This window comes from Mercenaria mercenaria, chromosome 15, assembly GCF_021730395.1.
Source record: "Mercenaria mercenaria strain notata chromosome 15, MADL_Memer_1, whole genome shotgun sequence".
Classification (NCBI taxonomy): domain Eukaryota; kingdom Metazoa; phylum Mollusca; class Bivalvia; order Venerida; family Veneridae; genus Mercenaria; species Mercenaria mercenaria.
Genome location: NC_069375.1, coordinates 48,354,597 through 48,378,234, shown reverse-complemented (window position 1 = coordinate 48,378,234; position 23,638 = coordinate 48,354,597). Strand labels below are relative to the sequence as shown.

The 23,638-nt window shown below is 34.5% G+C and overlaps 2 protein-coding genes across 2 annotated transcripts; both read left to right on the top strand.

Annotated features, from left to right (window-relative positions):
- Window positions 1-336: 336 nt before the first annotated feature.
- Window positions 337-8,986, top strand: LOC123552207 (uncharacterized protein K04H4.2-like). The gene is made up of 6 exons (XM_045341689.2): window positions 337-640; window positions 1,733-1,891; window positions 3,174-3,281; window positions 5,396-5,770; window positions 6,683-6,826; window positions 7,773-8,986. Exons 1-6 carry the CDS (start codon window positions 586-588, stop codon window positions 8,078-8,080), a joined length of 1,149 nt encoding a protein of 382 aa, XP_045197624.2. The 5' UTR covers window positions 337-585; the 3' UTR covers window positions 8,081-8,986.
- A 2,998-nt stretch (window positions 8,987-11,984) lies between these two features.
- Window positions 11,985-15,636, top strand: LOC123552216 (uncharacterized protein C35A5.10-like). Its single transcript, XM_045341700.2, has 3 exons — window positions 11,985-12,117; window positions 13,761-13,799; window positions 14,560-15,636. The coding sequence occupies exons 1-3, from the start codon at window positions 12,060-12,062 to the stop codon at window positions 14,985-14,987; spliced, it is 525 nt and encodes a 174-aa protein (XP_045197635.2). The 5' UTR covers window positions 11,985-12,059; the 3' UTR covers window positions 14,988-15,636.
- The last annotated feature ends 8,002 nt before the right edge of the window (window positions 15,637-23,638 follow it).

Below are 23,638 nucleotides of genomic sequence, written 5' to 3'. Positions count from 1 at the left end.
TTCAACACGAGACTTTCACTCGAAAATTTAATATTAGATAAAAACAACTGATAAAATATTTATTTATTTTGTTGGGTTTAACGTCGCACCGACTCCATTTTAGGTCATATGGCGACTTTCTAGCTTTGGTGGTGGAGTAAGACCCCAGGTGCCCCTTTGTGCATTATTTCATCACGAGCGGGCACCTGGGTAGAACCACCGACCTTCCGTAAGCCAGCTGGATAGCTTCCTCACCTGATGAATTCAACGCCCCGAGTGAGGCTCGAACCCACATCGATTAGGGGCAAGTGATTTGAAGTCAGCGACCTTAACCACTCGGCCACGGAGCCATCCAACTCGTAAAAGAGCAATGATAGCCAAAATCTTATACAATGTGCCAAATACAAGTACAGATTAGTGTTTTATTCTTAGTCCTAAATAAGAGGGAAAAAAACTTAAAGTATTTATATATGGCCTTATAGTTTACATTTAAACTAGTTACTTATCAACATTTGAATATCCTCTTCGATGCCGTCATATAAGGAAATATAAAAACATCTCTCTGAATTAACGGATGTTTAAGAATAAAAAGAATTGCGAAAACAAATGGATTTAAAAAGAAATATGTTGGATTTAATAATTGCCATATCTATGGTTTTGCGTAAGTACGATTCATTTTTCTTAATATATAAACAATGTCGATATCATAGTTTGTAAAGGGTTTGAAAGAAACTCTTTCAGGTTGAATAAGCAGTTATAGCATTTTACTGAGACGTAAATGACAATACAAAAAATTCATGACCATACCTTGTATGATCAATTTCCGAAGTAGCATGATGTTAGGCCACTTGTGATCTTATTACACCTTCAGCCTGCTGGCCACAAGTGGCTTTTGCCTTTGTGACCAGTGCAGACCAAGATCAGCCTGTACTGACAGCCCTGTTCGCTATTCAGTCAGTAGATTTTCAGTGAACACCCTTTTTGATAATAAATTGTACTACCCAATTTTAATTATATAAAAGTACATTTTAGAAATATAGCTGGATAATGGTTAACTACAGGAATGTGTTGGAGAGTTAATCCAATTAAAGAGTGTTTATTTGTTACTGCACACACATTTACTAAAGATTTGTCAGTTTTATAATCAATTTAAGAGGTTATTTGTTTTCAGAAGGTGATATGTTCTGAATTAAGTATATAATAATAAAACGTTTTTTTCTCCAGTAGGAAAATTTTGCAATTTCCATTTCAGTAATATGTCAAGATATCAGCACTCTTCAAGGCGGAAAAGCTATGCATGACTTATATTCCAAGTTGATTGACTTTTCAGATGGGAAATTCGTCTTTTTTATTTGTTTATTTCAAATATTTTTATAATGCCGTATGGTAATATTTGATAATAAACTAATTTTTACCAAAAATCATTTTACTTAACCTTTAACCTGCTATTTTCTTTAATGGACTGATCCATCATTCAGTATGGACAGAAACATTTATTATTCGAATGGGTGTTCACTGAAAATCTACTGACTGGAAAGTCAACAGTATAGACCATGACCAGCCTGCACTGGCTTGCAGGCTGATCGTGGTCTGCACTGGTTGCAAATGCAGAAGTACTTGTCATCAGCAGGCTAAAGATTATAAAAAATCCTACCCCTGTGCACTGATATAATACTTAAACAAATGTATATGTAAGAGCATCAAAGCAAAATCAGTTTCACATTTCTTAAATAATGATCTAATATAATAACAGATGCAACAGAAGCTATACATTCAGAAATAGAAGAACTGATAGAATATAACAAACTTCAACAACAGATTTATGGCACAACAACCGATCCCTTACTGTACGGGACAGAGACATTTCAGCCAGGAGGCCAGTCCGGGAGATCTGATTCCCCGACCGGAAGTGGTATGTGTGATTTTACATGTTAAAGTATAGATAGCATGACCAAATATACTTTCATGTACTTTTTTAGTACTTTGTGTATAAATACAATATAAATGCTAAATCTTTACAATATCATTTAGAACAAGCAAAACAATAACATAGGCATGATTTGATAGAGCATAAAACGCACAAATCTGATTCATAGGTACTCTGTACTGGATCGGCTTATCTTACTTTTGACCAAAATACAATGTGTAAACTTTGGTATTTGTTTTATAATATATCCTACATTTAATAATTGTTTTATCAGAGATCTATGACAAGAATGACACGCTTGCATAAACAACTACATGTATTCGCCAAGTTATAGTGGTAGTGTATGACCTAGGGTTCGATTTCAGTTTTTACAATACAATTGTTTCTTGATAAAAAATGTCAAAATTTAAAAAACGCAATAAAAGTATTTCGTGATTTTCTTTGCTGGTTCTCCTTCTAGTGCTTCCATAGCCACACCTGTTCACTGTGGTCATGTTCTTTGAGAACACAACATTGCAACTATGGCGTTAAACGTTTAAAATGAAATATTCTTCAAGTAATAATATATTGAATTTTTGTTTTCTTCAGTTTGTTTAGGGCCTGTTTCATTTCACGTAAGCGTTGTGATTGTTTTTTTTTTATACCAGACAGGAGATGTGATTGACTACATTTGACGTTCTACAGTCAATCACATAGTTAAGTTAAGGTTTTGCACCTGTCTTTGAAGAAAATGAATTCGTCAACTGGATGAAAGCGCCAGATTGGCATCTTAGTGCACTAAACGACTCCGATGTACAAGTAACTACGACCTGATACTCTTTTGTTTAAACTGAACGCTGAAAAGCTATCCTAGCGACTGCTGGTGTCAACTAATGATTTATGGCTCCAATGTATGTCTATTCTGGGTTTTGTGTTGAGCAGGCCTGAGTATAACGCCTGAATGAATGATATTTTATTCTGGGAATACCATTTGTTTCTGCCTACATTGACTGTTTGCTCTTCTTCCACACGAATATTGAATGTGTTTTGATCTAAACGTTTAACATGAATGTGTGGACCTGAAAATTGTTTTGCTTGATTACCTTGAACGCAGAACAGTTCCAAATCTATTGTTTTCAGTATATGAAAAACTTTACCAAGAAAGCAATAGTTTTCAAATGACACCTCTGCTTTTATATGCTAGGTTTTATAGCTATTGTAGAAGTACGGAAGGTCAAAGAAACAAATAATGTAAATGAAGGATCACATGGAATTTTCATATTTTCAGTGTGTAAATACATGGGAGACTGTGGTGGTCCAGCAAGTGAGCCCTGTCCCTCAGGTTCGGCATGTAGGATCAAGGTCGGTTGGTGTTGTAAAACAAACTCTTCGGCAGGTAATTATATAAAATCACCCGAATTGTCCGAACTATATACTGAATAAAATTTCTTACAAGCCCTTCAGCTTCGGTGGTGATATCTTCTGTTTAAAAATACTTGTTTTACAAATAATTTCTTTTGAAATTTATTTGAAAACAAATGTAAAGTTCTTAAAATTAATCATAATCGTTTTAAAGGGTAATTGACAACATCAGAACAAACGCAAATATCTTTTCGACTTTTCTTTTCTTTGATACTACTACTATGCTTCGCGAATCTTAATAATATGTCTGGTGTCACCATACATGACCATAAATCTTATCCTTATTGAGCAAATATGTTAGGGAATATCAAAACAAACCGTACGAATGTTAATAACTATACATATTCGGCTTTTTAAACATACCAGTATTATGAGGCGAATAAATTTTGGTATCATTTTAATACCTAATCGGCTAGTCAATAAATATACAATCACTTAAATCATGTGTCTCATTTGAATGACAACTTGTATGTAGGTTATAGAATTAACATACTGTCATACATAATTCTGCATTAATTGGTTTCCTTAATTTACTGACAGCTGTTTCCTATTACTTAACTTAACTTTTCCCCTTTCCCGAAGGTTCATAAACAAGAGAACTTTGTTTTGATTTTGGAACATACGCTAGTAATGTGAATTATAATTATTCTTTTTCAAACATAAATTGCTAGTAATAACCAATACGAATTACTTGATAACGTATATTTAATGTATATTTTTTTCTACATAGCTTTGTTGTTTCATTATATTTTAAATCTTCCATTTACTACAAGTACATACATTATTTTAAAATTCTCGCAGTTTCTTTGTCTAAATGAACATATTTGAGAGCAAAGAAACACGTTGATATTACAGAGTATTGTTTTCCGAATTCGTCGTTAGTTATGAGTATTTTCTCTCATTTATTTAATCTATGATCGTGTTATGCCCGTTGTGAATACACCTCACAAAATTTTATATTTTGCGAATATCTTTATAGGTATTCAATGTCCAACTTTCACCAAATTTATCAGTTTAAGATGTTTAATTCAAATGTAGAAAATCCTTCTCAAATGTATTTAACTTTATAAAAATTATAGCTCTATTGTTTATAATAGAGCTACATTCATAAATAAATAGCATGCAGCGATAGTCGTTCCGTTTTGAGTACACAATTATACAGTTACTATATTAAACGTCACACGCAGTAATGTTAATACAACTAACTTGTTAGTTTAATTATCACATTTTCAAATATGAAATTTGGGTCTAGTAACGATTATAACCACCTCGCCCGGTCACAAAAATACTTATAAAATGTCATGTAACAAGCGAATGTCAGAAATACCTTCATATCATGTATAACCACGGATAGTTTGATTATTTGAATGAACGCAATGATCTCAAAAGACAAAACTGTCTCGAGTTAATAATAACTATGGTCTGCAACGACGAGTATAGTGGAGACGACATTTGATATATCCGATCCACAAATAGATAACATGTCGATGCCTGGTTAACCCGTATTTTTGGTGTCATTTGAAAGAGTTGCGTCTGTTGATCATAAATTAGTAAATAAGATGACCAAAGCACTACAGTCATGATTTTTGACAGCGAAAGGATAAATCTTACACTGTAAAAAATAAAAATTCGATAGCATATTTTGGTCATGTAATTTGTATTTTCCTTTTCCGTAGACAATACACTTTCAAATGATACCAGCTTTATATGAGCTTACTGGGACACAAAATTTGATATATTTCAATAGTACTGTTATATAGAATTTGCTTATTTGTGGACCGAATACCCTAACACTATGTATTCTAAAGTACTTGTTCCAAAGCCGCCAAGGTACATCGTATCAGTAGTTATCCCCCACTACACCAGTGGTATTTTTGCCAATGACGGTTTTATTTTGTCTGTATGCTAATTTAAGTGTGTGTGTGCGCTTGCATGTGCATATCGTGCACACTACTTTTCCTACACTGCTGTGAGTTGCAGTTTTGGCAGGCTGCGGTTTTGGAACGTAGCTTTCCATGTTGAACATTTGTCCTAGTCACAATTAATCGTTAAGGAATACATATAATTTTATTTAACCTATTACATGAGGTACGGAATCAAGTCAGCCAAACCCAAGTCAGCAAAAGTCAAAAAGCACAAAATTAAACAAACAGAAAGGGATAACTCCGGAAACACAAAGTAAGCAAAGAGGCAAACCTGGTAGAAAAACAAATGTGCAGCCAAGAACAAATCCGACACCAGGAACTACACCAAAAAGGACAAAGGACGTAAAATCAAGCAAACAGACAGATGCAAAAAATCTACGAATCAAATGTAATGGGACACCAGTTGGGAAATGCGGTACACCGACAAACCGAACTTGTCCTGCCAACAGTAAATGTTCCTTTGTCAATCCCAAGACCGGTGCTGGAATCTGTTGCAGGACAAAACCACGAGAAAATTCAGGTTCAGTTCCTTTTAAAGGTATTTAGGATTATTTCAATTGCTAATCAAATTTAAACTTTATTATCGGCTGAGAAAAACTGCCAATGAACAGTCTTTGAGAAGGCAATAACATTCGAGTGAATTTCACTTTATAAATAAAAGATTGATTGATAAAAGAACCTAAACTCCTACCATATAACATTTTGGGCCTTTTACAAAGGAAGAACGGTTGATATAAGAAATGAAACACGTTATAAGCGGTAACGTGTGTGTATTCCTCTTTTAAAAGGTATAGATGTAGATTTAAGACTTAAAACAGGTAGGAGGTAACATCTGGCTGTATTCTATTTTACAAAGAGAAGTGTTGAGTTTGAAATTGAAACATGAAGGCGGTAAGATATGTGCGTATTTCTCTTTCAAAAAGTTCTCTTTACAAACGAAGTTATAGCCCCCGTTACAAAGAAAATAAACTAATTAACATTAGAATTGAAACGCCTACGTGGTAACAATTGGGCGTAAAGCAACTTGCATTCATTTTTGTAAAGGGTAGCTACATATTATCTTGTATACAGTGATATTTGATGAAAATGAATATAAAAACGATCCTTTTTACAATACCGCAATAATACTACATTACGTTGTTTCTTTTACAAAATGCAGTCCCATATTTCTTTATGATCAGTTCGGATTTGAATCGAATCTCATGATATGGCTTTATTTATTAAGATTTGTAACAAGTGCAGTAAAATGTATTCTTGGACGTTTTTACTTCGATTTTTACATTTATTTTACATATTCCACCAGAATGTTATCAAAAATCGATAGACTAAGTTCAATATTCTATCTTATTTACTGTATATTTTATCACCATAAAATGTGAAGTTATGCCCCTTTAAAACTTTAAAATAAAATTTTCCTTTATTTTTCCTATGTTAATATTTTATATACTAGTATCAGGAAGATGCCCTAACGGTCAGGATGGTGTATGTGGGACACGTTTCCGGTTTAAATGTAGAAGTGGGACAACCTGTGGCTTCATGCAAAAAGAAAATACAGAGTCCAGTGGTAAATGTTGTATCGACGACCCTAGAGAAGGTATGCAATCCGTACATTTTCGGCCTTAACTGTCAATTTTTACTTGTCGTTTTGGCTTAAAGGTATTTTAATATGTCGTTCGGTAATTATTGTAGACTGGAAATCCAATCATGACAGGAAAAAGTACACGATTTATTTTAAGTCTGAGCCATGGTAAAGAATTGTTAAAATAAATTAGCATAAGGGGTCGATATCAGTAGAATAAAAAAAATCCAGAGCACGAACCGTTTAGAAAACGAATAATAAAAAACTTGCAGATTGTTATTAAATATGTCTTTTACAAATATGAAGTAAACATATTATATTTTATGTAAGATAGATAATTAATATAATGCATGTGCCATATAGTCAGTGGCGCAGTGGTTAGCAGGTTGGACTACAATGCCAGCGGCCCGGGTTCGATTCCCGATCGCAGCTGATATCCCGACTAGTGTTCAGTGCTGTGTGATAAACTTAAATTGGTACTGTTTCCAGCAGTATCGGCCTAGACTGGATGCTGGGGAGGTAAATATGACGTCTGCAGTGGGCTCGGCTGGAAATAAGTTGTTCCATCCATTCCAGGTGGGGACTTTCGTCGACTACCCACATTAAACAAGAGACTTTACCTTTACTTCATTTTCTATTAGGAGCGAGAAAAAAAACTTGGAACTTAATTTTTCTGTTAGATAATTGTTTTTGTATCATGGAAGTAGTAAAGACATACAAAATATGATGCATATTTCTACTCATCGCATATGTTCTAAAAATTCGGGCATCTCAGCACTGGATTATGTCATAAACCAGTAAAGATTTACTTTCAGTACGCTTTTGTGCGGAAACTTGAATATTTCTGTTAGATAATTGTTTTGTATCATGGAAGTATAAAGCATACAAATATGATGCATATTTTACTCTCGCATATGTTCTAAAATGATCTGGCGCTGTATGTTACAAAATTTTCTTTCAGCGTTTTGTCCGTCTGGAGATGTTCAGAGGGCATGCTCATCATATGAACCATGTGAAAGAGGGTATACTTGCAGATACGGCTTTTGTTGTCGGGAAGACACATGTCCGGAAAACTGGATTAATGGAGGCAACTGTAAGATGATTTTAGGAGCACCGAAATGTCCGAACGGATACAAATGCATAAATGGCTTTTGTTGTCGTATTCCGGAAGTACTATGCCCTTCAGGCATTTTGGATTCAACATGCTCCTTGAAAAAGCCTTGCAAACCCGGATATATGTGCCGATTTGGTAATTGTTGCCGGAATTAAGGACATCCCGTCTAACGAGTTTCTGTGCTATGGTGCCAAATCATCTGAAATATAGTCAAGAATGTATAGAAAGATTTGTGAAAAATATTTGTTCTTCTCGATGGAATGATTCTCATATTTATTTGAGCTAGAAACTCTCTATTATTTAATATTTCTGCAAAAATGACGCAGGTACAACATCAAAGAAAATATCAACATAAATAGTAAAATAGATTTTGGATACCTGAAATGACGCGTAATGATTTAAAACACAATCAAGATGTTCTTATTTCACACACCGGACAATTGTTAATATATGTATGTAATGTCTTCCAAAAACGGCTGTGTTAAAGTGTTTTTTTTAGATTCTGAAAACTTCTTAAAGAATGTATCTTGTGTTCAAACGTTTATATATAATAAATGAAAATGAAATAACCGTACAAATGAAACAAGAAAAACCCTCACATGACATCACATGACACACTTTTAAGTGCAAAAATATTGCACTAGACATGGGTTACAGTTTGTTGTCAAGTACTTAATAAAAACAAACTTCGGATGTATATAACTACCAAAAAGAACACTTAATCATAGATAATTTGTAATTTTATATAATTGAAATATCTGCCACCGAATGAACGTTTAATGCTGTGAATTTCCTGCCAAATCTTTATTCCATCTTTTCTCCATTTTATCTGTTCGACGTCATGTACAATGGTCACATACATTTTCATGGCTTCACTATGTTTGTATTGAAGAAAAACTCCAGCTGTAAGACATTTCTAAATACATTGTAATAATTATATTATCTGATTTTTTATTCATGTTTATCAATCGCCTTCTTTTTTAATGGTCCATATTCTTACTTACACTCACTAGTTGACACTAGTGTTTCAAAAATCTGTATCAGTAGTATATAACATGAAACTCTATTCTTTTGAATTGCAAATTACCGATTGTCCTTAATTTTTCCATTAAACTTTTCAAGCGGAATGTAATTGCGAATGAAAGAAGTACAGATAATAAACATATCAAATAGTGAGATCTATGCACATTTCTTTTACATATACAGGTAATAACTGTCCAACAGTCTGTCTTGCCTTTCAAGCGCAATAAAACAATAGCAGAGTACATATACTCAAATTCCGCATTCAGCTGATAGAACTGTTGTACAAGGTAATGGTTAACATAGAGAAGTATCCACGTGTTGTCACTGATTATTGTGTCATTATAACTCAGTTGACTGATATAGTTAGATGTTAATGATTTAACCAAAATAGTATTTTCAGTGCATTATATAAACTGTTGTATGATATCAACGCCAGAAAGCGCTGACATTCTGCCAGGGACCAGAAGTACAAACAAATGTATTCCATTAACATGTTACATGTACTGCCACATGAGCCAGTATCACCTGTAAGTAAAATAGTATGTATGTAATTTTAACGTTACTGTATATCTTTCAATAGATTTAGACACTACTGAGATATTTTCTTGTAGCTGCATGCATCTTGTAGACTTGATTTAGCAATGAAGCGCTAGATCATTCATGTAATTAGAAACGTGACAATATACGAGAACTATTCAGCTAGAACTTTATCTCCTCATGTAAAAGAATTTTGAACTTTGTGCACTGTACTATTTGCTTCTTGTCGATTTCTTATATATATGTATATTCTGTATTAACTTTGATTTTAAAAATTAAAGATGTAATAGGTGACAAATAAGAGCACAGTGCATGAGGTTTTGACCATTAAACCATTAATAAGGGGTTTTGAACAAAATGGTTAATAAGTTCCTTTACGCCAGTCTCTAAAGATTCGTATGATAATTCGGTTACAGTGTGATGAAAATAGTGCTGTAGGAATTTAGGAAACGTTCCCAAAGTGATCTGCTCAGACAACAATTACTACATTGGTATTATGATCAAAAAAGTCAATCTCCCGACTTCAAAACAAAATAAGTCAGCCAAATTGAGAGTTTCTCTCGGAACTTTTAATCGGTTTTGTTTTAAACATTATACTATCTTAAAATTTGGAAAGTCATTTTCATAACACCCACAGAGTGGATTCTAAATTGTTCACAATGTAGCCCTAGTTGTTAAGAGACGGTAACAAAAACGCATAATAAAGATGCTAAATGGCATTAAATTGATCTTAAGGTCAAATGGAAGAAAACAGGACCAATAAGCTATTTATGAAAATTTTGCTGTCTTGGTTTAAAGTGTAGATGAATAATTTACAGTCGAACTTCGTTTGCTTGAACTCGACGGGAACGGAAAATCTTGTATGAGTTATCGGTAGTTTGAGCCAGTGAGCAATATACATTATATCGGGATTTTGACAGGACCTGGCGATGAGTCCGAACGAAGGGTGGTGTTGAAGTAACATGTGTATGTTTGCATTTTGTTCAAATATAAGTTAAGTACCAGTTGCACAAGTTATAGCTGTATCCCTTTGTTTGTTCGTTCCTTCTTTGCGTACAGGTACGACTTTTTGTTACTTTAGTTCCAATTATATGTACATTGCGTAAATCACACGATCAAAGTATTTCCTTAAAGAAATTATTAACACCTCTGTCAGTGTAAGATAACAAAAGCAATTGGAATGCATGTGATACTTAAGGTAATTCTGTACGCTTGATTAACTGGAAGTGGCGGCGTAACATCATTTATCCGGAAAACATACAGTAATGCCGGAAATTTGTTATACGTGGTAGAAATTTTGTGTATTAAGTGTTAAACAATCAACGTTCCTGTCCTTTTAAGTTGAATTTTGGCAATAGATAGGTTTGATGCAAAAAATCGAAAAAATGATATTGAAATAAGCAACAATGTGAAGAATCCAAATGATATTTGGCGAGTTTCAACATACGCACGGACGTTTCACTAGGAAATAGGTAATTTTATAAAATTTAATTCTTGGCAATGATATTATATTAATAGACTTGTCTGATTATGAAATGGACTGCAGAATGGCTGTTGCTTTTAAATGACTTGCATTCTAACGATACTATGAATAGATATTTGAAAAAATCAAATTTTCACATTCAATCGATGTCGTTTATGCGTCTCCTCGCACGTCTAATTTACATAATGTAATTTACATACCATTTAGACTGATGCGAGATAACTTGTCTTACTTAAGAAAAACAAAATATTTCCATGTAAAGTCCCTACTTAACACGGAAATAAAATTAAATACCTATGCAAAGCGGCTGAAACATGAGAAATGAATTAAATTTATTACATCTACGTCATTTAAGTTTACGTTCAAATGCATCCGGTTTAGTGTTTATGATAAAAATGTGAAAGTACGTAAATAAACTGATATTTATACATGCATAGTATATATGTACACTTAATGCCTTTAATATGGGGAACTTGTTTCTTTTTTCCTTGTACAAATTGCATGAGACTGATTCAGTAGGAACTTGTAGGTCAATAGAATTTTGTACACAAAAACATTTGTGCATTTACCCAAGTGTTTACATATCTACAATTTCTATATAGCAAGATGTCCAGTAAAACAAAATACATGTGTTTCGAACACTACTTTTACGTCTAATATTTTTTATGGAAATCTGTTTAACTTCAAAGATGGTTATTAACAATTTGTGTCTACCGGGAAAGCTCAGTAGCTCAAACACAAGACTACAAATCGAGATATCGAGAGTTCGATGTCCGTATGATCTCCGTGACGATTTTATAGATAAGTGTAAGAATCTTTCACTAGTTGTAGGTGTAGTTCTTGCTCCAAGGTTACTGTTTAGGCTGTAAGAGGCGCCACAATCGTTTTTATGCAAGGGTTGTATAATAGATATGTTTTAATTAGATTTAGGGGCCATTCCAGTTCCGAAAAAAATACAAAAGAGCTTCTGTTTTACCAAACTTTTAACGTTGAGTATATATCTAAGTTAAACACAAAACAACCGAACCATTTGAATATAAATACATACATAATAACCTTTCTATATCACTTTTCTTAGCTACATTTGCAGGATGTCAGCCATGTTTAAACTAACAATTGTTGTCATTATTGCTATATTTCTTACTCAAGGTATGTACATACATTTGTATTACGATTCTTCATGTTTTTCGTAGATTTATTGATAAATATAAATAATCGTAAGAATAAAATAAACACAAATATGCAACTCAACACATTCGGTTATATGAAAAGGATATTTGATAACTTTAAAAACAAACAACGTAATTATCAAGATCATAAAAAAGACAAGAGCACATATAAACTTCAGACACGTTAATATTTTAACATTTATAACTAGCTGATATATATCAGTTCTTTTTTTCCAGCCTAAAAGATTCACTGTTGTGATTTCTGAAATGACTTTGTTCATTTAACGCTTACCCTGCTAAATTTCTATAATGAACTTGTCCATCTTTCAATTTGGATTATACCATTGACTGTTAAAAGGGGTGCTTACCAAAAAGATACTGACTGAATGGCGAAGAGTGCCAATCATGATCAGACTGCACGGATGTGCAGGCGGATCATGATCTACACTGGTCGCACAGCCGAATCAGTCGTGTCCAGCATAATAATGGTTAGCTTGCATTTCCACAACCGTTCATGAACAGGCTCAATCACGCCAAGTCTAAAATATTTTCGTTTATGTCGTGTTAGGCGACCCGTGGTTTCTACTTTATTATTTTAACAACATTGATCAACAAAAATGACCTTTTTTTATCCATCTTAAACTAAACAAAAGATAAATAATAATCTTCGCAGTTGTATTGTCAAAACTTTCTGATGTAAATCGTTTTCGCAATTTACTCGAATGGCAATTTCTGTGACAGATTGAGATAGATTAATCAAGTCTGTGGCAAATATCGTAAACCTTCTTCTTGCTTACAACAACAACATATTAAAGGTCACTGATGATTAACCTAGCATGAGGAGTTGGGGAAGCGCCGGCGCCGTGGCCGAGTGGTTAATGTCTCTGACTTATCACTTACCCCTCATAACGTCGGGTTTGAAACCTCGCTCGCTATTTAGATTTCTTTCTTGCATCCCCAGGTCAAGCATCCAGTTGTTTCGCTGTTTATATTGTAAAATGGCTTTAATTGCAAGAAATAAAATGTTCATTAATAACTACATTATTTGGATTTTTACTGAAGTCGGCCCCCATGGGAATATATTTGGAGTTACCATGTTGTTATTTTTTTAATATAAAGGGGAACTGTGTGTGCGTGCGTGCGTGCGTGCGTGTGTGTTAAGGTTTAACGTCTTTTTTAACAATTTTTCAGTCATATAAACGACGGTGTCTACTTGTAGCAGTGAGTACAATGCCCAACTTTATAGTGTTGCCTCACTGGAATATCACGCCATAGACACGTGACATGATACCCCACCCAGTCACATTTTACTGACACCGGGCTGACCAGTCCTAGCACTACCCTCTCAATGCTGAGCGCCAAGCGAGGAAGCTGGTAGTACCGTTTTTTACGTCTTTGGTATGACGCGGCCGGGGATCGAACCCACGACCTCCCGCACTCGAAGCGGACGCTCTACCATTATGCTACCGAGGCGGTATTAAAGGGGAACTGATCTTAAGATAACTCTATACCATTTACAATAAAGATATGACAATCAAACTGAAATATAAGCATTAGAAAAAACTAAGTTACTTAGTTGGCAATATCAGGTTATATTAATGAAATCGTATTTATCTTTTGCAGATTCTCAAGGTCGGAGGAAAAAACCTAAATGTGGAAAAAGTAAGTATGTCATAAATTAACAAAAACAGGAACTTTGGTAAAACGAACACAAAACAACCTACTTTTATGTCACATGGAAATTTGGAAGGAACAAGAATTCATAAATGTCTTGTAATTTTGAACTTTTTGCAACATAACATCCCAAAACTGTTGTTACCTTGGGATTACTTCTTCAGTTTCTGTTATGAAAATGAAATATAAATATTTCTGTTCTGTTCTCATCTGTTACTCAAAGTGTCACTACTAATTATATTTGTTGTTAAGGTATTGAGGGTAAACCCTTTTGAGGCTAAGACAATAATTGTCCGTACAAACTTAAATTACAACTTAAATTTTGAAACGCTCTCTGCTAGAAAATATTAATCATATTACGAGAAATCTAACGACAAAATAAGTTTCTCTTTATGGTTAGTATTGCCTTATTTTGAGACCATCTTACTTCTACCATTGGCTCTATGCTGAAAGGTGACTGATCAAACATTTTGTGAAACTGAAGGTGAACTTCGAAAGAAACTAAACTACACCACAATGACATCTAACAAAATATGAAAGAAAATAGAAAAATAAAAAATAAGTTAAGCAGGATGAATCGATGAACGATTTTTACGATTTCAATGTTTAGCAAAGCGACCAGATCTGTGTTAGTGAATGTTGATTTTTCCGCTACTTGATCATGCCTTTGTTTTTGGTGCTCAAAATATTTATATACATAATACTTAGTTGCAATGAACTCTTTATTTATTTTCTTGATGATCTTTAGAGTGCATCTCGAAAGTTTGGGGACCAGACTGTCCGAACAACATATGCAAGCCGGGTTACACATGTGTAAAGGTAAAGAACACTAAAAGATGCTGCCGGGATCCAGTCTGCCCGTCAGGATGGATAGAAGGCGATTCATGTAATTTGCTACCGGGTCAGGAAATATGCCCAGAGGGCTATGAATGTATAAATAACAGTTTCTGCTGTCGGTCAACTTTCTGTCCAGGGGGTTCTATTGGACCCGTATGTAGCAGTAAAAAAGGTTGCAAAGATGGCTACGAATGCATTGGTGGTAACTGCTGCCGTCTTCCGTTGTGTCCCGCCGGTTGGATAAGGGGTGGGGTATGTAACCTTAACCCTGGGGAGCCTTTCTGTAAACCTGGGTTCGAGTGCAGCAACGATTACTGCTGTAAAAATCCATATCAGTGACCTTCCTGACAAGTGGGATCATCATGCAAATTCGTACCTTGAAAACAGACGAGAGAATATAGAGAAACCGGATCACCGGGAAAACATAAAAACTAATTACATCCATTTTATTACTAAGGTCACAAGGGAAAATGCATTTTGCAGACAGTAATTATTTTTGGAGTATCAGTTAGCAAAGATAAAACAACCATTGCCTTTAATAAAAAACACTTTATTGAAAGTTTTAGGTGAAAACGACTTATGATTTGGCATCTCTGCCAATGTATTGTTTTTGTTGTTGTTGCTGACTTTTTTACTGTTGTTGATGTTTTTGAAGTTTTAGATACATCTAATTGTGGCCTTTGGAAAACGAATGAAACTGTCGTTGCTCAGTGTTTAAAATATCTACCAAAATATGATTTGTTAATACCGTAATTTAAAACGAACGTACTTGGAAACGAGACCTAGATATATGCGGTAAGGAATTGTTTTTCAAGGAAATTCATTTTTAATATAACATTATATGCATGTTGACTAGAGTCTACATTGTATCTTTACCTCTAGTGAACAGACTCAGTCAAACCGAGTCCGGTTTTGTTTTGCTAGGTTGTGTTCTATGCTTCTAAAATATTGTCTTAAAGAATTTATAAATAAAAACGATATACATGTGTCTTGTGTCACTTTATTTGTAATACTTTCGATGAAAACTATTGGCTCTTCATGTTAAAATGAAGTTCTTCTTTCAAGCAAATGGACATTACATAACATTACATTACGTCCCATCACGTCACCTCACATCACATTAAATCAAATTACATCAACACACATTATATTTTATTATGTAATATTATATAATATCATATTAGTCCAGATTATTATAGCACCTTTTTCCTGACCAACACATTCAAGAGTACTTTACATACAAAGGCTGCCACTCAGGGTTCTACCGGTACAAACACAGAGAGTCCACATTTGGGATTTAAAGCGAGACAAGCTCCCAGAACAGAGAAATAATTTTTTTTACAAACATGCCAGTCAGACTAATTTAGCCTAGCTCTTTTTGCATGAACGACCTGGTTCTTTCATGGTCCTCCTACCTGACATTTAAGTTGGGTGAAAGACACTCTAGACCGTCTCAGAGATTTCTATTGCCCGGATTGGGATTCGAATCCCGGACTTTATTGATAGTAAAGTATATTACCACTAGACCACCGGGCCACCCACAGCATTAAGTGTTATGTAACTTCGCCTCAGTATTGCTGAATGTACATATGAGAAAAACCTTTATTGAATGCAATGATCGTCTAGCATAACATTGTATTAGGCGTGACCATATTTATGATGTAAATGTATATGAGAAGTGTTTTACTTGAGAGTGCCACAGACGAAACTCTAAAAGTCGATTTGGATGGATGTTTAGCATTATGGTAGAAAAAATATAATGAGATAATCGGTTGGTTATATTTTGGCGAAGTAAACCTCAAAGCCAGTTTAGTAGTAATGCCAGATCGCAGCAGTGTAATTTGGATTTCGTGATATAGTAAAACGCATTACATTTAAAAGCTCTCTTAGAAGATATATATTCGTTCCCGCGTATAGTTTTTGTTAATTTTTTGCACTTCAAAATATGGAATCCTGTTTCCAACGTCGACTTCTCAACCGGATAGATGTAGACACGCAAAAACTTGAAATTAAATATTAAATCAACTTGTCGTTCTGTAAATGTACCGTGAAAAGTCGAAAACATGGAAGGTTGAAGTTCATGACGCGACCATTTTGCGATAAGATGAAATTAGCACTTTTAAATTTCTACTTTTTTGTGATAAATATTGGGTTGACACGCTTAACTTTGTTCGGAAATTGTCGTATCAGAAACTTTAAGATTTCAACTTTTCTCAGCAGATTTACAACATGACAAGTTAAAATTTAATGCTTAATTTCGATCTGATGGAAAAGTAGATGACTGATCTTGGTTTCAATATTAACATTATATAGGTATATGTATGTTTTTGTTTCTAAATGGTAGTTTAATTAAGTTGTATGAATTCAAGGTTTCAAATTTATTGGCATATCGACAATAAAATTGCCTTTGGCCATTTACATTCATAATAAACTATGGCAAAGACACACTGTAATATAGTAATAATGTCACAAGGTGAATGTGTCTGAATTATGTTTATTTTATGTCTACGGGTCATTATGTCTGATTCATGTCATTATGTCTATTTATGTCTTATAGTCATTATGTCTATTTATGTCTTATAGTCAATATGTTTTATGGTCCTTATGTCTGATTCATGTAATTATGTCTAATAATTGTGTACATGTTTTGTAATGTCCTTATACTTGTAATTGTATTTCTGTACTATGTTGTTTATGGCTTCATATATAATAGACATCCTGTAGAAATTCCTATTCCAATATTCATATATTTAGAAGTCCCACTTTGTAAGTCATAACATAAATACAGTCAGTTATTCATTCATCTATCATCCATTCATTTAATCAGTCATTCTAACTGTTGATTCATTTCACGCAACATCAATACATTCATTTACCTGCTTATATTTTGGTGACGGGCCTCTTGGGTTTTATTCCCGCCATGCTTCACCAGCGCATGCGTACTTCAGACAAAATAACATAAGTGAAAGACGCAAGTCTCGTGTTGTGGTTTTTGTGCAACTTTTTGCACAATTCTTAAAGTTCTTTGCCTTTTTTGTGCAATGCAGGTAATGAATGTATAATATTGTTTAATGTATCATTCTTTGTATTGTGTACGTGTATTGAAATATGGAACTGAATGCGCACTTCAGACAGTATAACAACAGTGAAAGAAGCAAGTCTCGTGTTGTGGTTTTTGTGCAACTTTTTGCACAATTCTATAAGGTCTGTGCCTTTTTTTGTGCATTGCAGCCCATCCCAGACGAGAACTTACGATCCCTTTGCCCTGGCTTTGGGGGCTGTACATTAGGGGACGCGACAATAAAATAGGCTATAAAACAGACACAGAATAAAATACAATTACAAGATTATAGAACACAAATAACACAAGTGCATGATATTAAGAAATAATTAAAATGTCAATGTAGTTTTTCCTGAAAGAAATATACTCTTTGACAAATTTTGCTATATTCAGTATTTTCCTTTTACTTTTCGTTGACATTAAATTATTTAATTTCTGTATACTAGGCCAGGTAGTGGTTCCCTAATATTTCTTAATTGTTCATATCTATTACAGCATGACCGTTTGTTCTGTCAAATTGCTGCAAACTGGTGCACAAGTGTTGAGGAAGAAATGGCGTCACTTTTTATGTTTCTATAACCACATAACGAACAACAAGAAATATCTTTGAAAAGAGATGGTCGGCGCAATATGATTTGAAAACAATGAAAAAAAGTGGTATAAACGGGATGTAATTCGAAACAAAAGAAAACCATGACCAAGTGACTGAAACAGCTGATGGAAACAAAATTATTTTCTGTGAATCAACCAAACACGAACAGGAAACCTATTTTCGTTTCGGCCATAACTTTCTTATCTACTCCGAGAATGCTGCATTTAGGATGAAAATCATCTGAAGCGTTGAACATCAAACAAGAGAACAAACTTGCATGAATTCGGCAGTTGTATATTACATGCAAGAGAAAAAGCTTGTAACCAGAAATCTTTCTTTGGCTTGTAGACTTAAATCAATTACGCCCTAAAACCACATTTGTTAATGTAACATGCAGAAACATACAGCTGTATAAGTCAGACGAAACTCTTTCTGTAACTTTTTAAAAATTAAAATATTATCGGAATGTTTTATTTTATTTATTTACTTATATATTACTGATAGACAAACTAATTCTATTTATTTAGACATACCCAAGTACAGTCTAGCTTTATTCCATCGAACTCCAATTGCTCAAATACCTCTTTTCGCTCGAACTGATTGTCTTGCATGATACATTTATACATGTATTTAAAGAGTATGACTGTTACACATGTTAAGCAAATTCATAAAATATTTTGTGTTTATAAATGTATGGATTAGAATAAAAATGTATAAAAAACAACAAAAACTGATACAGCGTTTTGTGTACTTTTTACTTTATTAACATACATATTACGATATGCAGGATATCTGAACGGTATAGGGTATCACTCCGTTATTTGTTTGTTTGTTTGTTTGTTTTGGGTTTAACGCCGTTTTTCAACAGTATTTCAGTCATGTAACGGCGGGCAGTTAACCTAACCAGTGTTCCTGGATTCTGTACCAGTACAAACCTGTTCTCCGCAAGTAACTGCCAACTTCCCCACATGAATCAGAGGTGGAGGACTAATGATTTCAGACACAATGTTGTTTATCAAATAGTCACAGAGAACATACGCCCCGCCCGAGGATCGAACTCACGACCCCGCGATCCGTAGACCGACGCTCTGCCTACTGAGCTATATCACTCCGTTAAGTACGACCTTATATATAATATGACTCTTGAAGCTCAGCTAGCTCTCTGGAACTTCCGATGGCTCGAACAAATCTTGACCGGCCTTTCGAGTTCGAGCGCAGTTTGACTGTACTTTCTAGATAATTATACTGACCGACACCTAAAATTGAAACCGTGTTATTCAGGATGAACGCGTCATCATTTCACTTAGCGTTGCACAGAGTGAAAAAAAATGAAATTTTTCATCTTAGTAGCAAGACTGTTACATAAATCTTTTGTATATCTATAGATATCGATTAAAAGTTATCAAGCAAAGCAATTTAGTTTGATAACATCATGACGTTGTACAGTGCACTGCAAGTCACGAAGGCCGCAACGAAAAAAATCATGACTGTGTCATGCAGATACACCGGTGAACTTAAATGTTGGGGTTACGACATGGCTCTTGCGCACTGGACACGAGACTATCACCAATGTATGTTACATAGGAACAGGGAACAAGTGAAAAGGCAGCACAAAGTCAATATTTTAATAAAAAATTGTAATGTTGTTGATGTATGAATTTAAAATGAAATAAATTTACATAAGAATACAAATGGAAAATAAAAAGTGTCAACAATGATAAATAAGAAGAGACATATAGCGGGACATATAAACTGTTAGTGGCAAACACTTATAAATAGATTACATAAGTTATTTTGCACAAAACTTTGCTTTTACTCTTGATAAATGATGGGTTGCAAAGTCATACGTGCATGTGTAAGAGAGCGTGTAGCGTCAAAGCTTACATATAACAATAAACGCCTGCTTCATTTGTCCGGTTATTAATTAAGGTAAATGTATACGTTGACAACCTTGTAACTGTACCTGTTTATAACTATACTTTTTTTCTGACTCTTCACTGAACAGGTGGTTACTCAAATACAGAGGAAAATATTTCAAGTAGGTGTACACGTGCACAAATGAAAACGTAACTTTACAGGCCAGTTTAAAGGTATTTTCTTACCTTAGTAAGTGCGATCGCCGGACCCGGTCTCCAGCGGCGTGAACTTAAGAATGTATAAAAAATATAAATATATAGCAAATCTTGACACTGGTAGCAATATGATTCTTGAACACGAAATACTGGGGTCATTTGTTCCAAGTTATGTTGAAATTCCTGCAAGTACGTAAACTTTTGCGGCTGTAATATGACTGTCATGCAACGCACATGCACAAACTGTAACACTTTATGTCATTGTCGTAAGCATGATAGATTCGGCCACGTTGTATTGCTGCCATTCGGCGTATCGGTGAAGATATACACTGTCATTATATGGAGACATGTTCAGAAAATATTAATTGCAGGTATTATCAAATGATAAGAGTAGGAAAAACCACAAAGTTTATGCGATAAACAAAGGATTAAAATAATACTTTCTGGTACAAAAATGTATTGTATCATTTGTCAAACATTCAATGTTGTTCTTTCCAATTTAAATTCATAAGACCATGATTTTTATTTGGATAAGATATTAAAAGCAAAATTATTATTCAACGCATAAATTTTAATCATGCATAAATGTAGGTTTATAGTTTCAGGTTGTATAATGTAGTTTATTTTGAACAAATTATTTTAATTAAATGAGAACGGTTAACTACTGAAAAATACAGTTAGTGGTACACACCCGAGTTTTGACATAAGCACCATGTTACCTCGAAATCTTTTTATAATTTATTGAATATCTTTAAATAGAAGTTTATTTTCCTTCACAACAAAAGAATTATAATTGCATCAGGCGACTGTAAAGGAGCTCCGTAGTATTATACAGCGGTGTGATTATTTCAATCCTGTGGATTCATATTCGTGTGATAGTGTTTCAATTTATCCGATGCTGGGGAATGAAATGGGGGTTCGCCGGCTATGTATACCGTAAAAAATTAAGAACATAAAAATTACATCTCCTTTCTCAAAATGGAAACATTGATACTATTCTAATCATGAGAAGTCCACTAAAGCTGGTACTAGGGAGATTAATGGTGTTGCCAACCTCGTTAACTATTCATATATAAGTAATCTAATTAAGTAGGTCATTGTTTTGCTTGTTTTCAAATATTTTCTGAAAAAGATCTTAGGTCAACCTTTCTAACACTGGTCTGAAGGTGTCACGTGATGTTTGTAGATATATTACTCCTTTAGCTGAGCTCTTTGTTGTAATATAATTCAAGTTATTTCGTTCAAAGTAACATTTTGGTTGAGTTTCGCTTGAACAGGTTCCAGTTATGGGGCGCGAAGTGCGATGTACATTAAGCTACAGTCACACATACGGATATGTCCGTGGGTTGAGGTACGATGCGGATAATATTGGTCACGGATTGGATTGGTCTGTGGAGCCGGAGCGTTAATGAGCTGCACGTCTAATACGGGAAATGGGTGAGAAACGGGGAACAAAAAAAACGTGGATAAGTACTACGTTGAACTACGTTTTACTGCTCCTGGCATCTTGCCCGGCATATGGACTGGTCTGCGGTGAAATACGTTGATTTAAGCTTAATACCACAGTCACACATACGGCGCAAATAGCTACGTCTAGCTACGGATAGAAACGTAGTAACCCGTATCGATCCGTACCTGAGCCGTACGGATTGGTACGAACTGATACGGATTACTACTTTGAGGTACGTCTCAGGTACGTTTCAATACGGATAGATACGGATTACTACGTTTTTATCCGTGGCTAGACGTAGCTTTCCGCGCCGTATCTGTGACTGGGGTATAAGTACGAGCAGACTCGGATAACTACGTTCAGCTACGGATCAATACGAAAGGATAAGTTTCAGTACGGATAACTACGTTTTAGAACGTTTAACTACGGATGAATAAGTTTGACCTAAGTCACGCTCAAATGGCTAAGGATCGCTCAAACTTTTGTGCATGCTCAAAAGTTAGAGAAACTTGCATGTTTGGGATAAGTCTTGAATACGTTTTGACCAAGTGTTGGTACGGATTGATACGGATCATTACTTTGAGGTACGGCTCAGGTACGGATCAAAACGGATTACTACGTTTGTTCATGACAGGATTGGTACGGATAGGTACGGATTACTACTTTAAGGTACGGCTCAGATACGGATCGATACGGATTACTACTTTAAGGTACGGCTCAGATACGGATCGATACGGATTACTACGTTTCTATCCGTGGCTTGACGTGGCTATCCGCGCCGTATGTGTGACTGTAGTATAACAATCAATGCCTCTCATTAACAGACTAGTTCAACTTAGTCTTCTTCTGTTTGCTTCGTAAAAGTCCACGCTTCAAGAATAAAATATTTTGTTTTACATGCAAAAGGCTTAAAGTCGAATGTTTAAAAGTGTATTAACTATGAGTTATTGTTAACGTATCATTGCTAAGATTCCATACTTGAAAGTCGGTTACTTATTTGTACTTTAAAGACCCTTGAAACACAATAACAAGACTGACGTCAAAAGAACCGCAAAAAAAACTAACGCATCGAAAAAATAAAAAACCAACAGAAATATGTTAATAACCTGTTGAGATAAACATTAGTATACGTTAACAAAATTAACAAGTTTTACACCGTTCTCGTTAATTTCGAAATGCATACTTAAAGGGAGTTAGATTTATTTGTAGTGAATGGGCGTATGTTAATTTTACAGTTTGCAAATGCAATATCAAATTAAATTATTTATTAATGGTAGGGTAATAAAGCATAAGAAGAAACATAATTAAACTCCCGGTATTTGTTAGCAGGAAATACATTTTGCCAAACTTGGACCAGAAATACCGAAACGAAGCAGTTCTTTAGGTACACCTTATAATATGATTGAAATGTCTATGTTACTCAAAGTGATAAACATATAATTACTGGTTTGTCCGCCCATCACGTCTATCAGTTCCTTGTGAGGAGCAGTCTACAAAATATATTGAAGAAATATATATAAAGCTTAGATATCATACACAGATAGGTATCGATAGATATCACTAGGAAAGGTGCACTGCACAAGAGCCATAACTATATCTTCAATAATTCTCAAGGTTTCCTTCTCATTTGTACTATGTTCTTTGTCCGGGAAATACCTAAAACAATAGTTGGTTCATTCGTTTTCGGACTGATGTGCAGCGCCTGTGGCACATCATAGCTAAAGTCCGATGATAAAAGATGCAGTCTGTTTAAAGAGATTCGATGAATGCCTGGTGGTAGCGTATAATCGTTTTAGTCAATGTTTGAAAAGTCAT

Coding starts and splice junctions, on each gene's coding strand:
- LOC123552207 (XM_045341689.2), top strand. CDS start 586: ATGGATTTAAAAAGAAATATGTTGGATTTAATAATTGCCATATCTATG. Junction 641..1,732: donor TGCCATATCTATGGTTTTGC/GTAAGTACGATT, acceptor ATATAATAACAG/ATGCAACAGAAGCTATACAT. Junction 5,771..6,682: donor AGGTTCAGTTCCTTTTAAAG/GTATTTAGGATT, acceptor TTTATATACTAG/TATCAGGAAGATGCCCTAAC.
- LOC123552216 (XM_045341700.2), top strand. CDS start 12,060: ATGTCAGCCATGTTTAAACTAACAATTGTTGTCATTATTGCTATATTT. Junction 12,118..13,760: donor TGCTATATTTCTTACTCAAG/GTATGTACATAC, acceptor TATCTTTTGCAG/ATTCTCAAGGTCGGAGGAAA. Junction 13,800..14,559: donor AAAACCTAAATGTGGAAAAA/GTAAGTATGTCA, acceptor GATGATCTTTAG/AGTGCATCTCGAAAGTTTGG.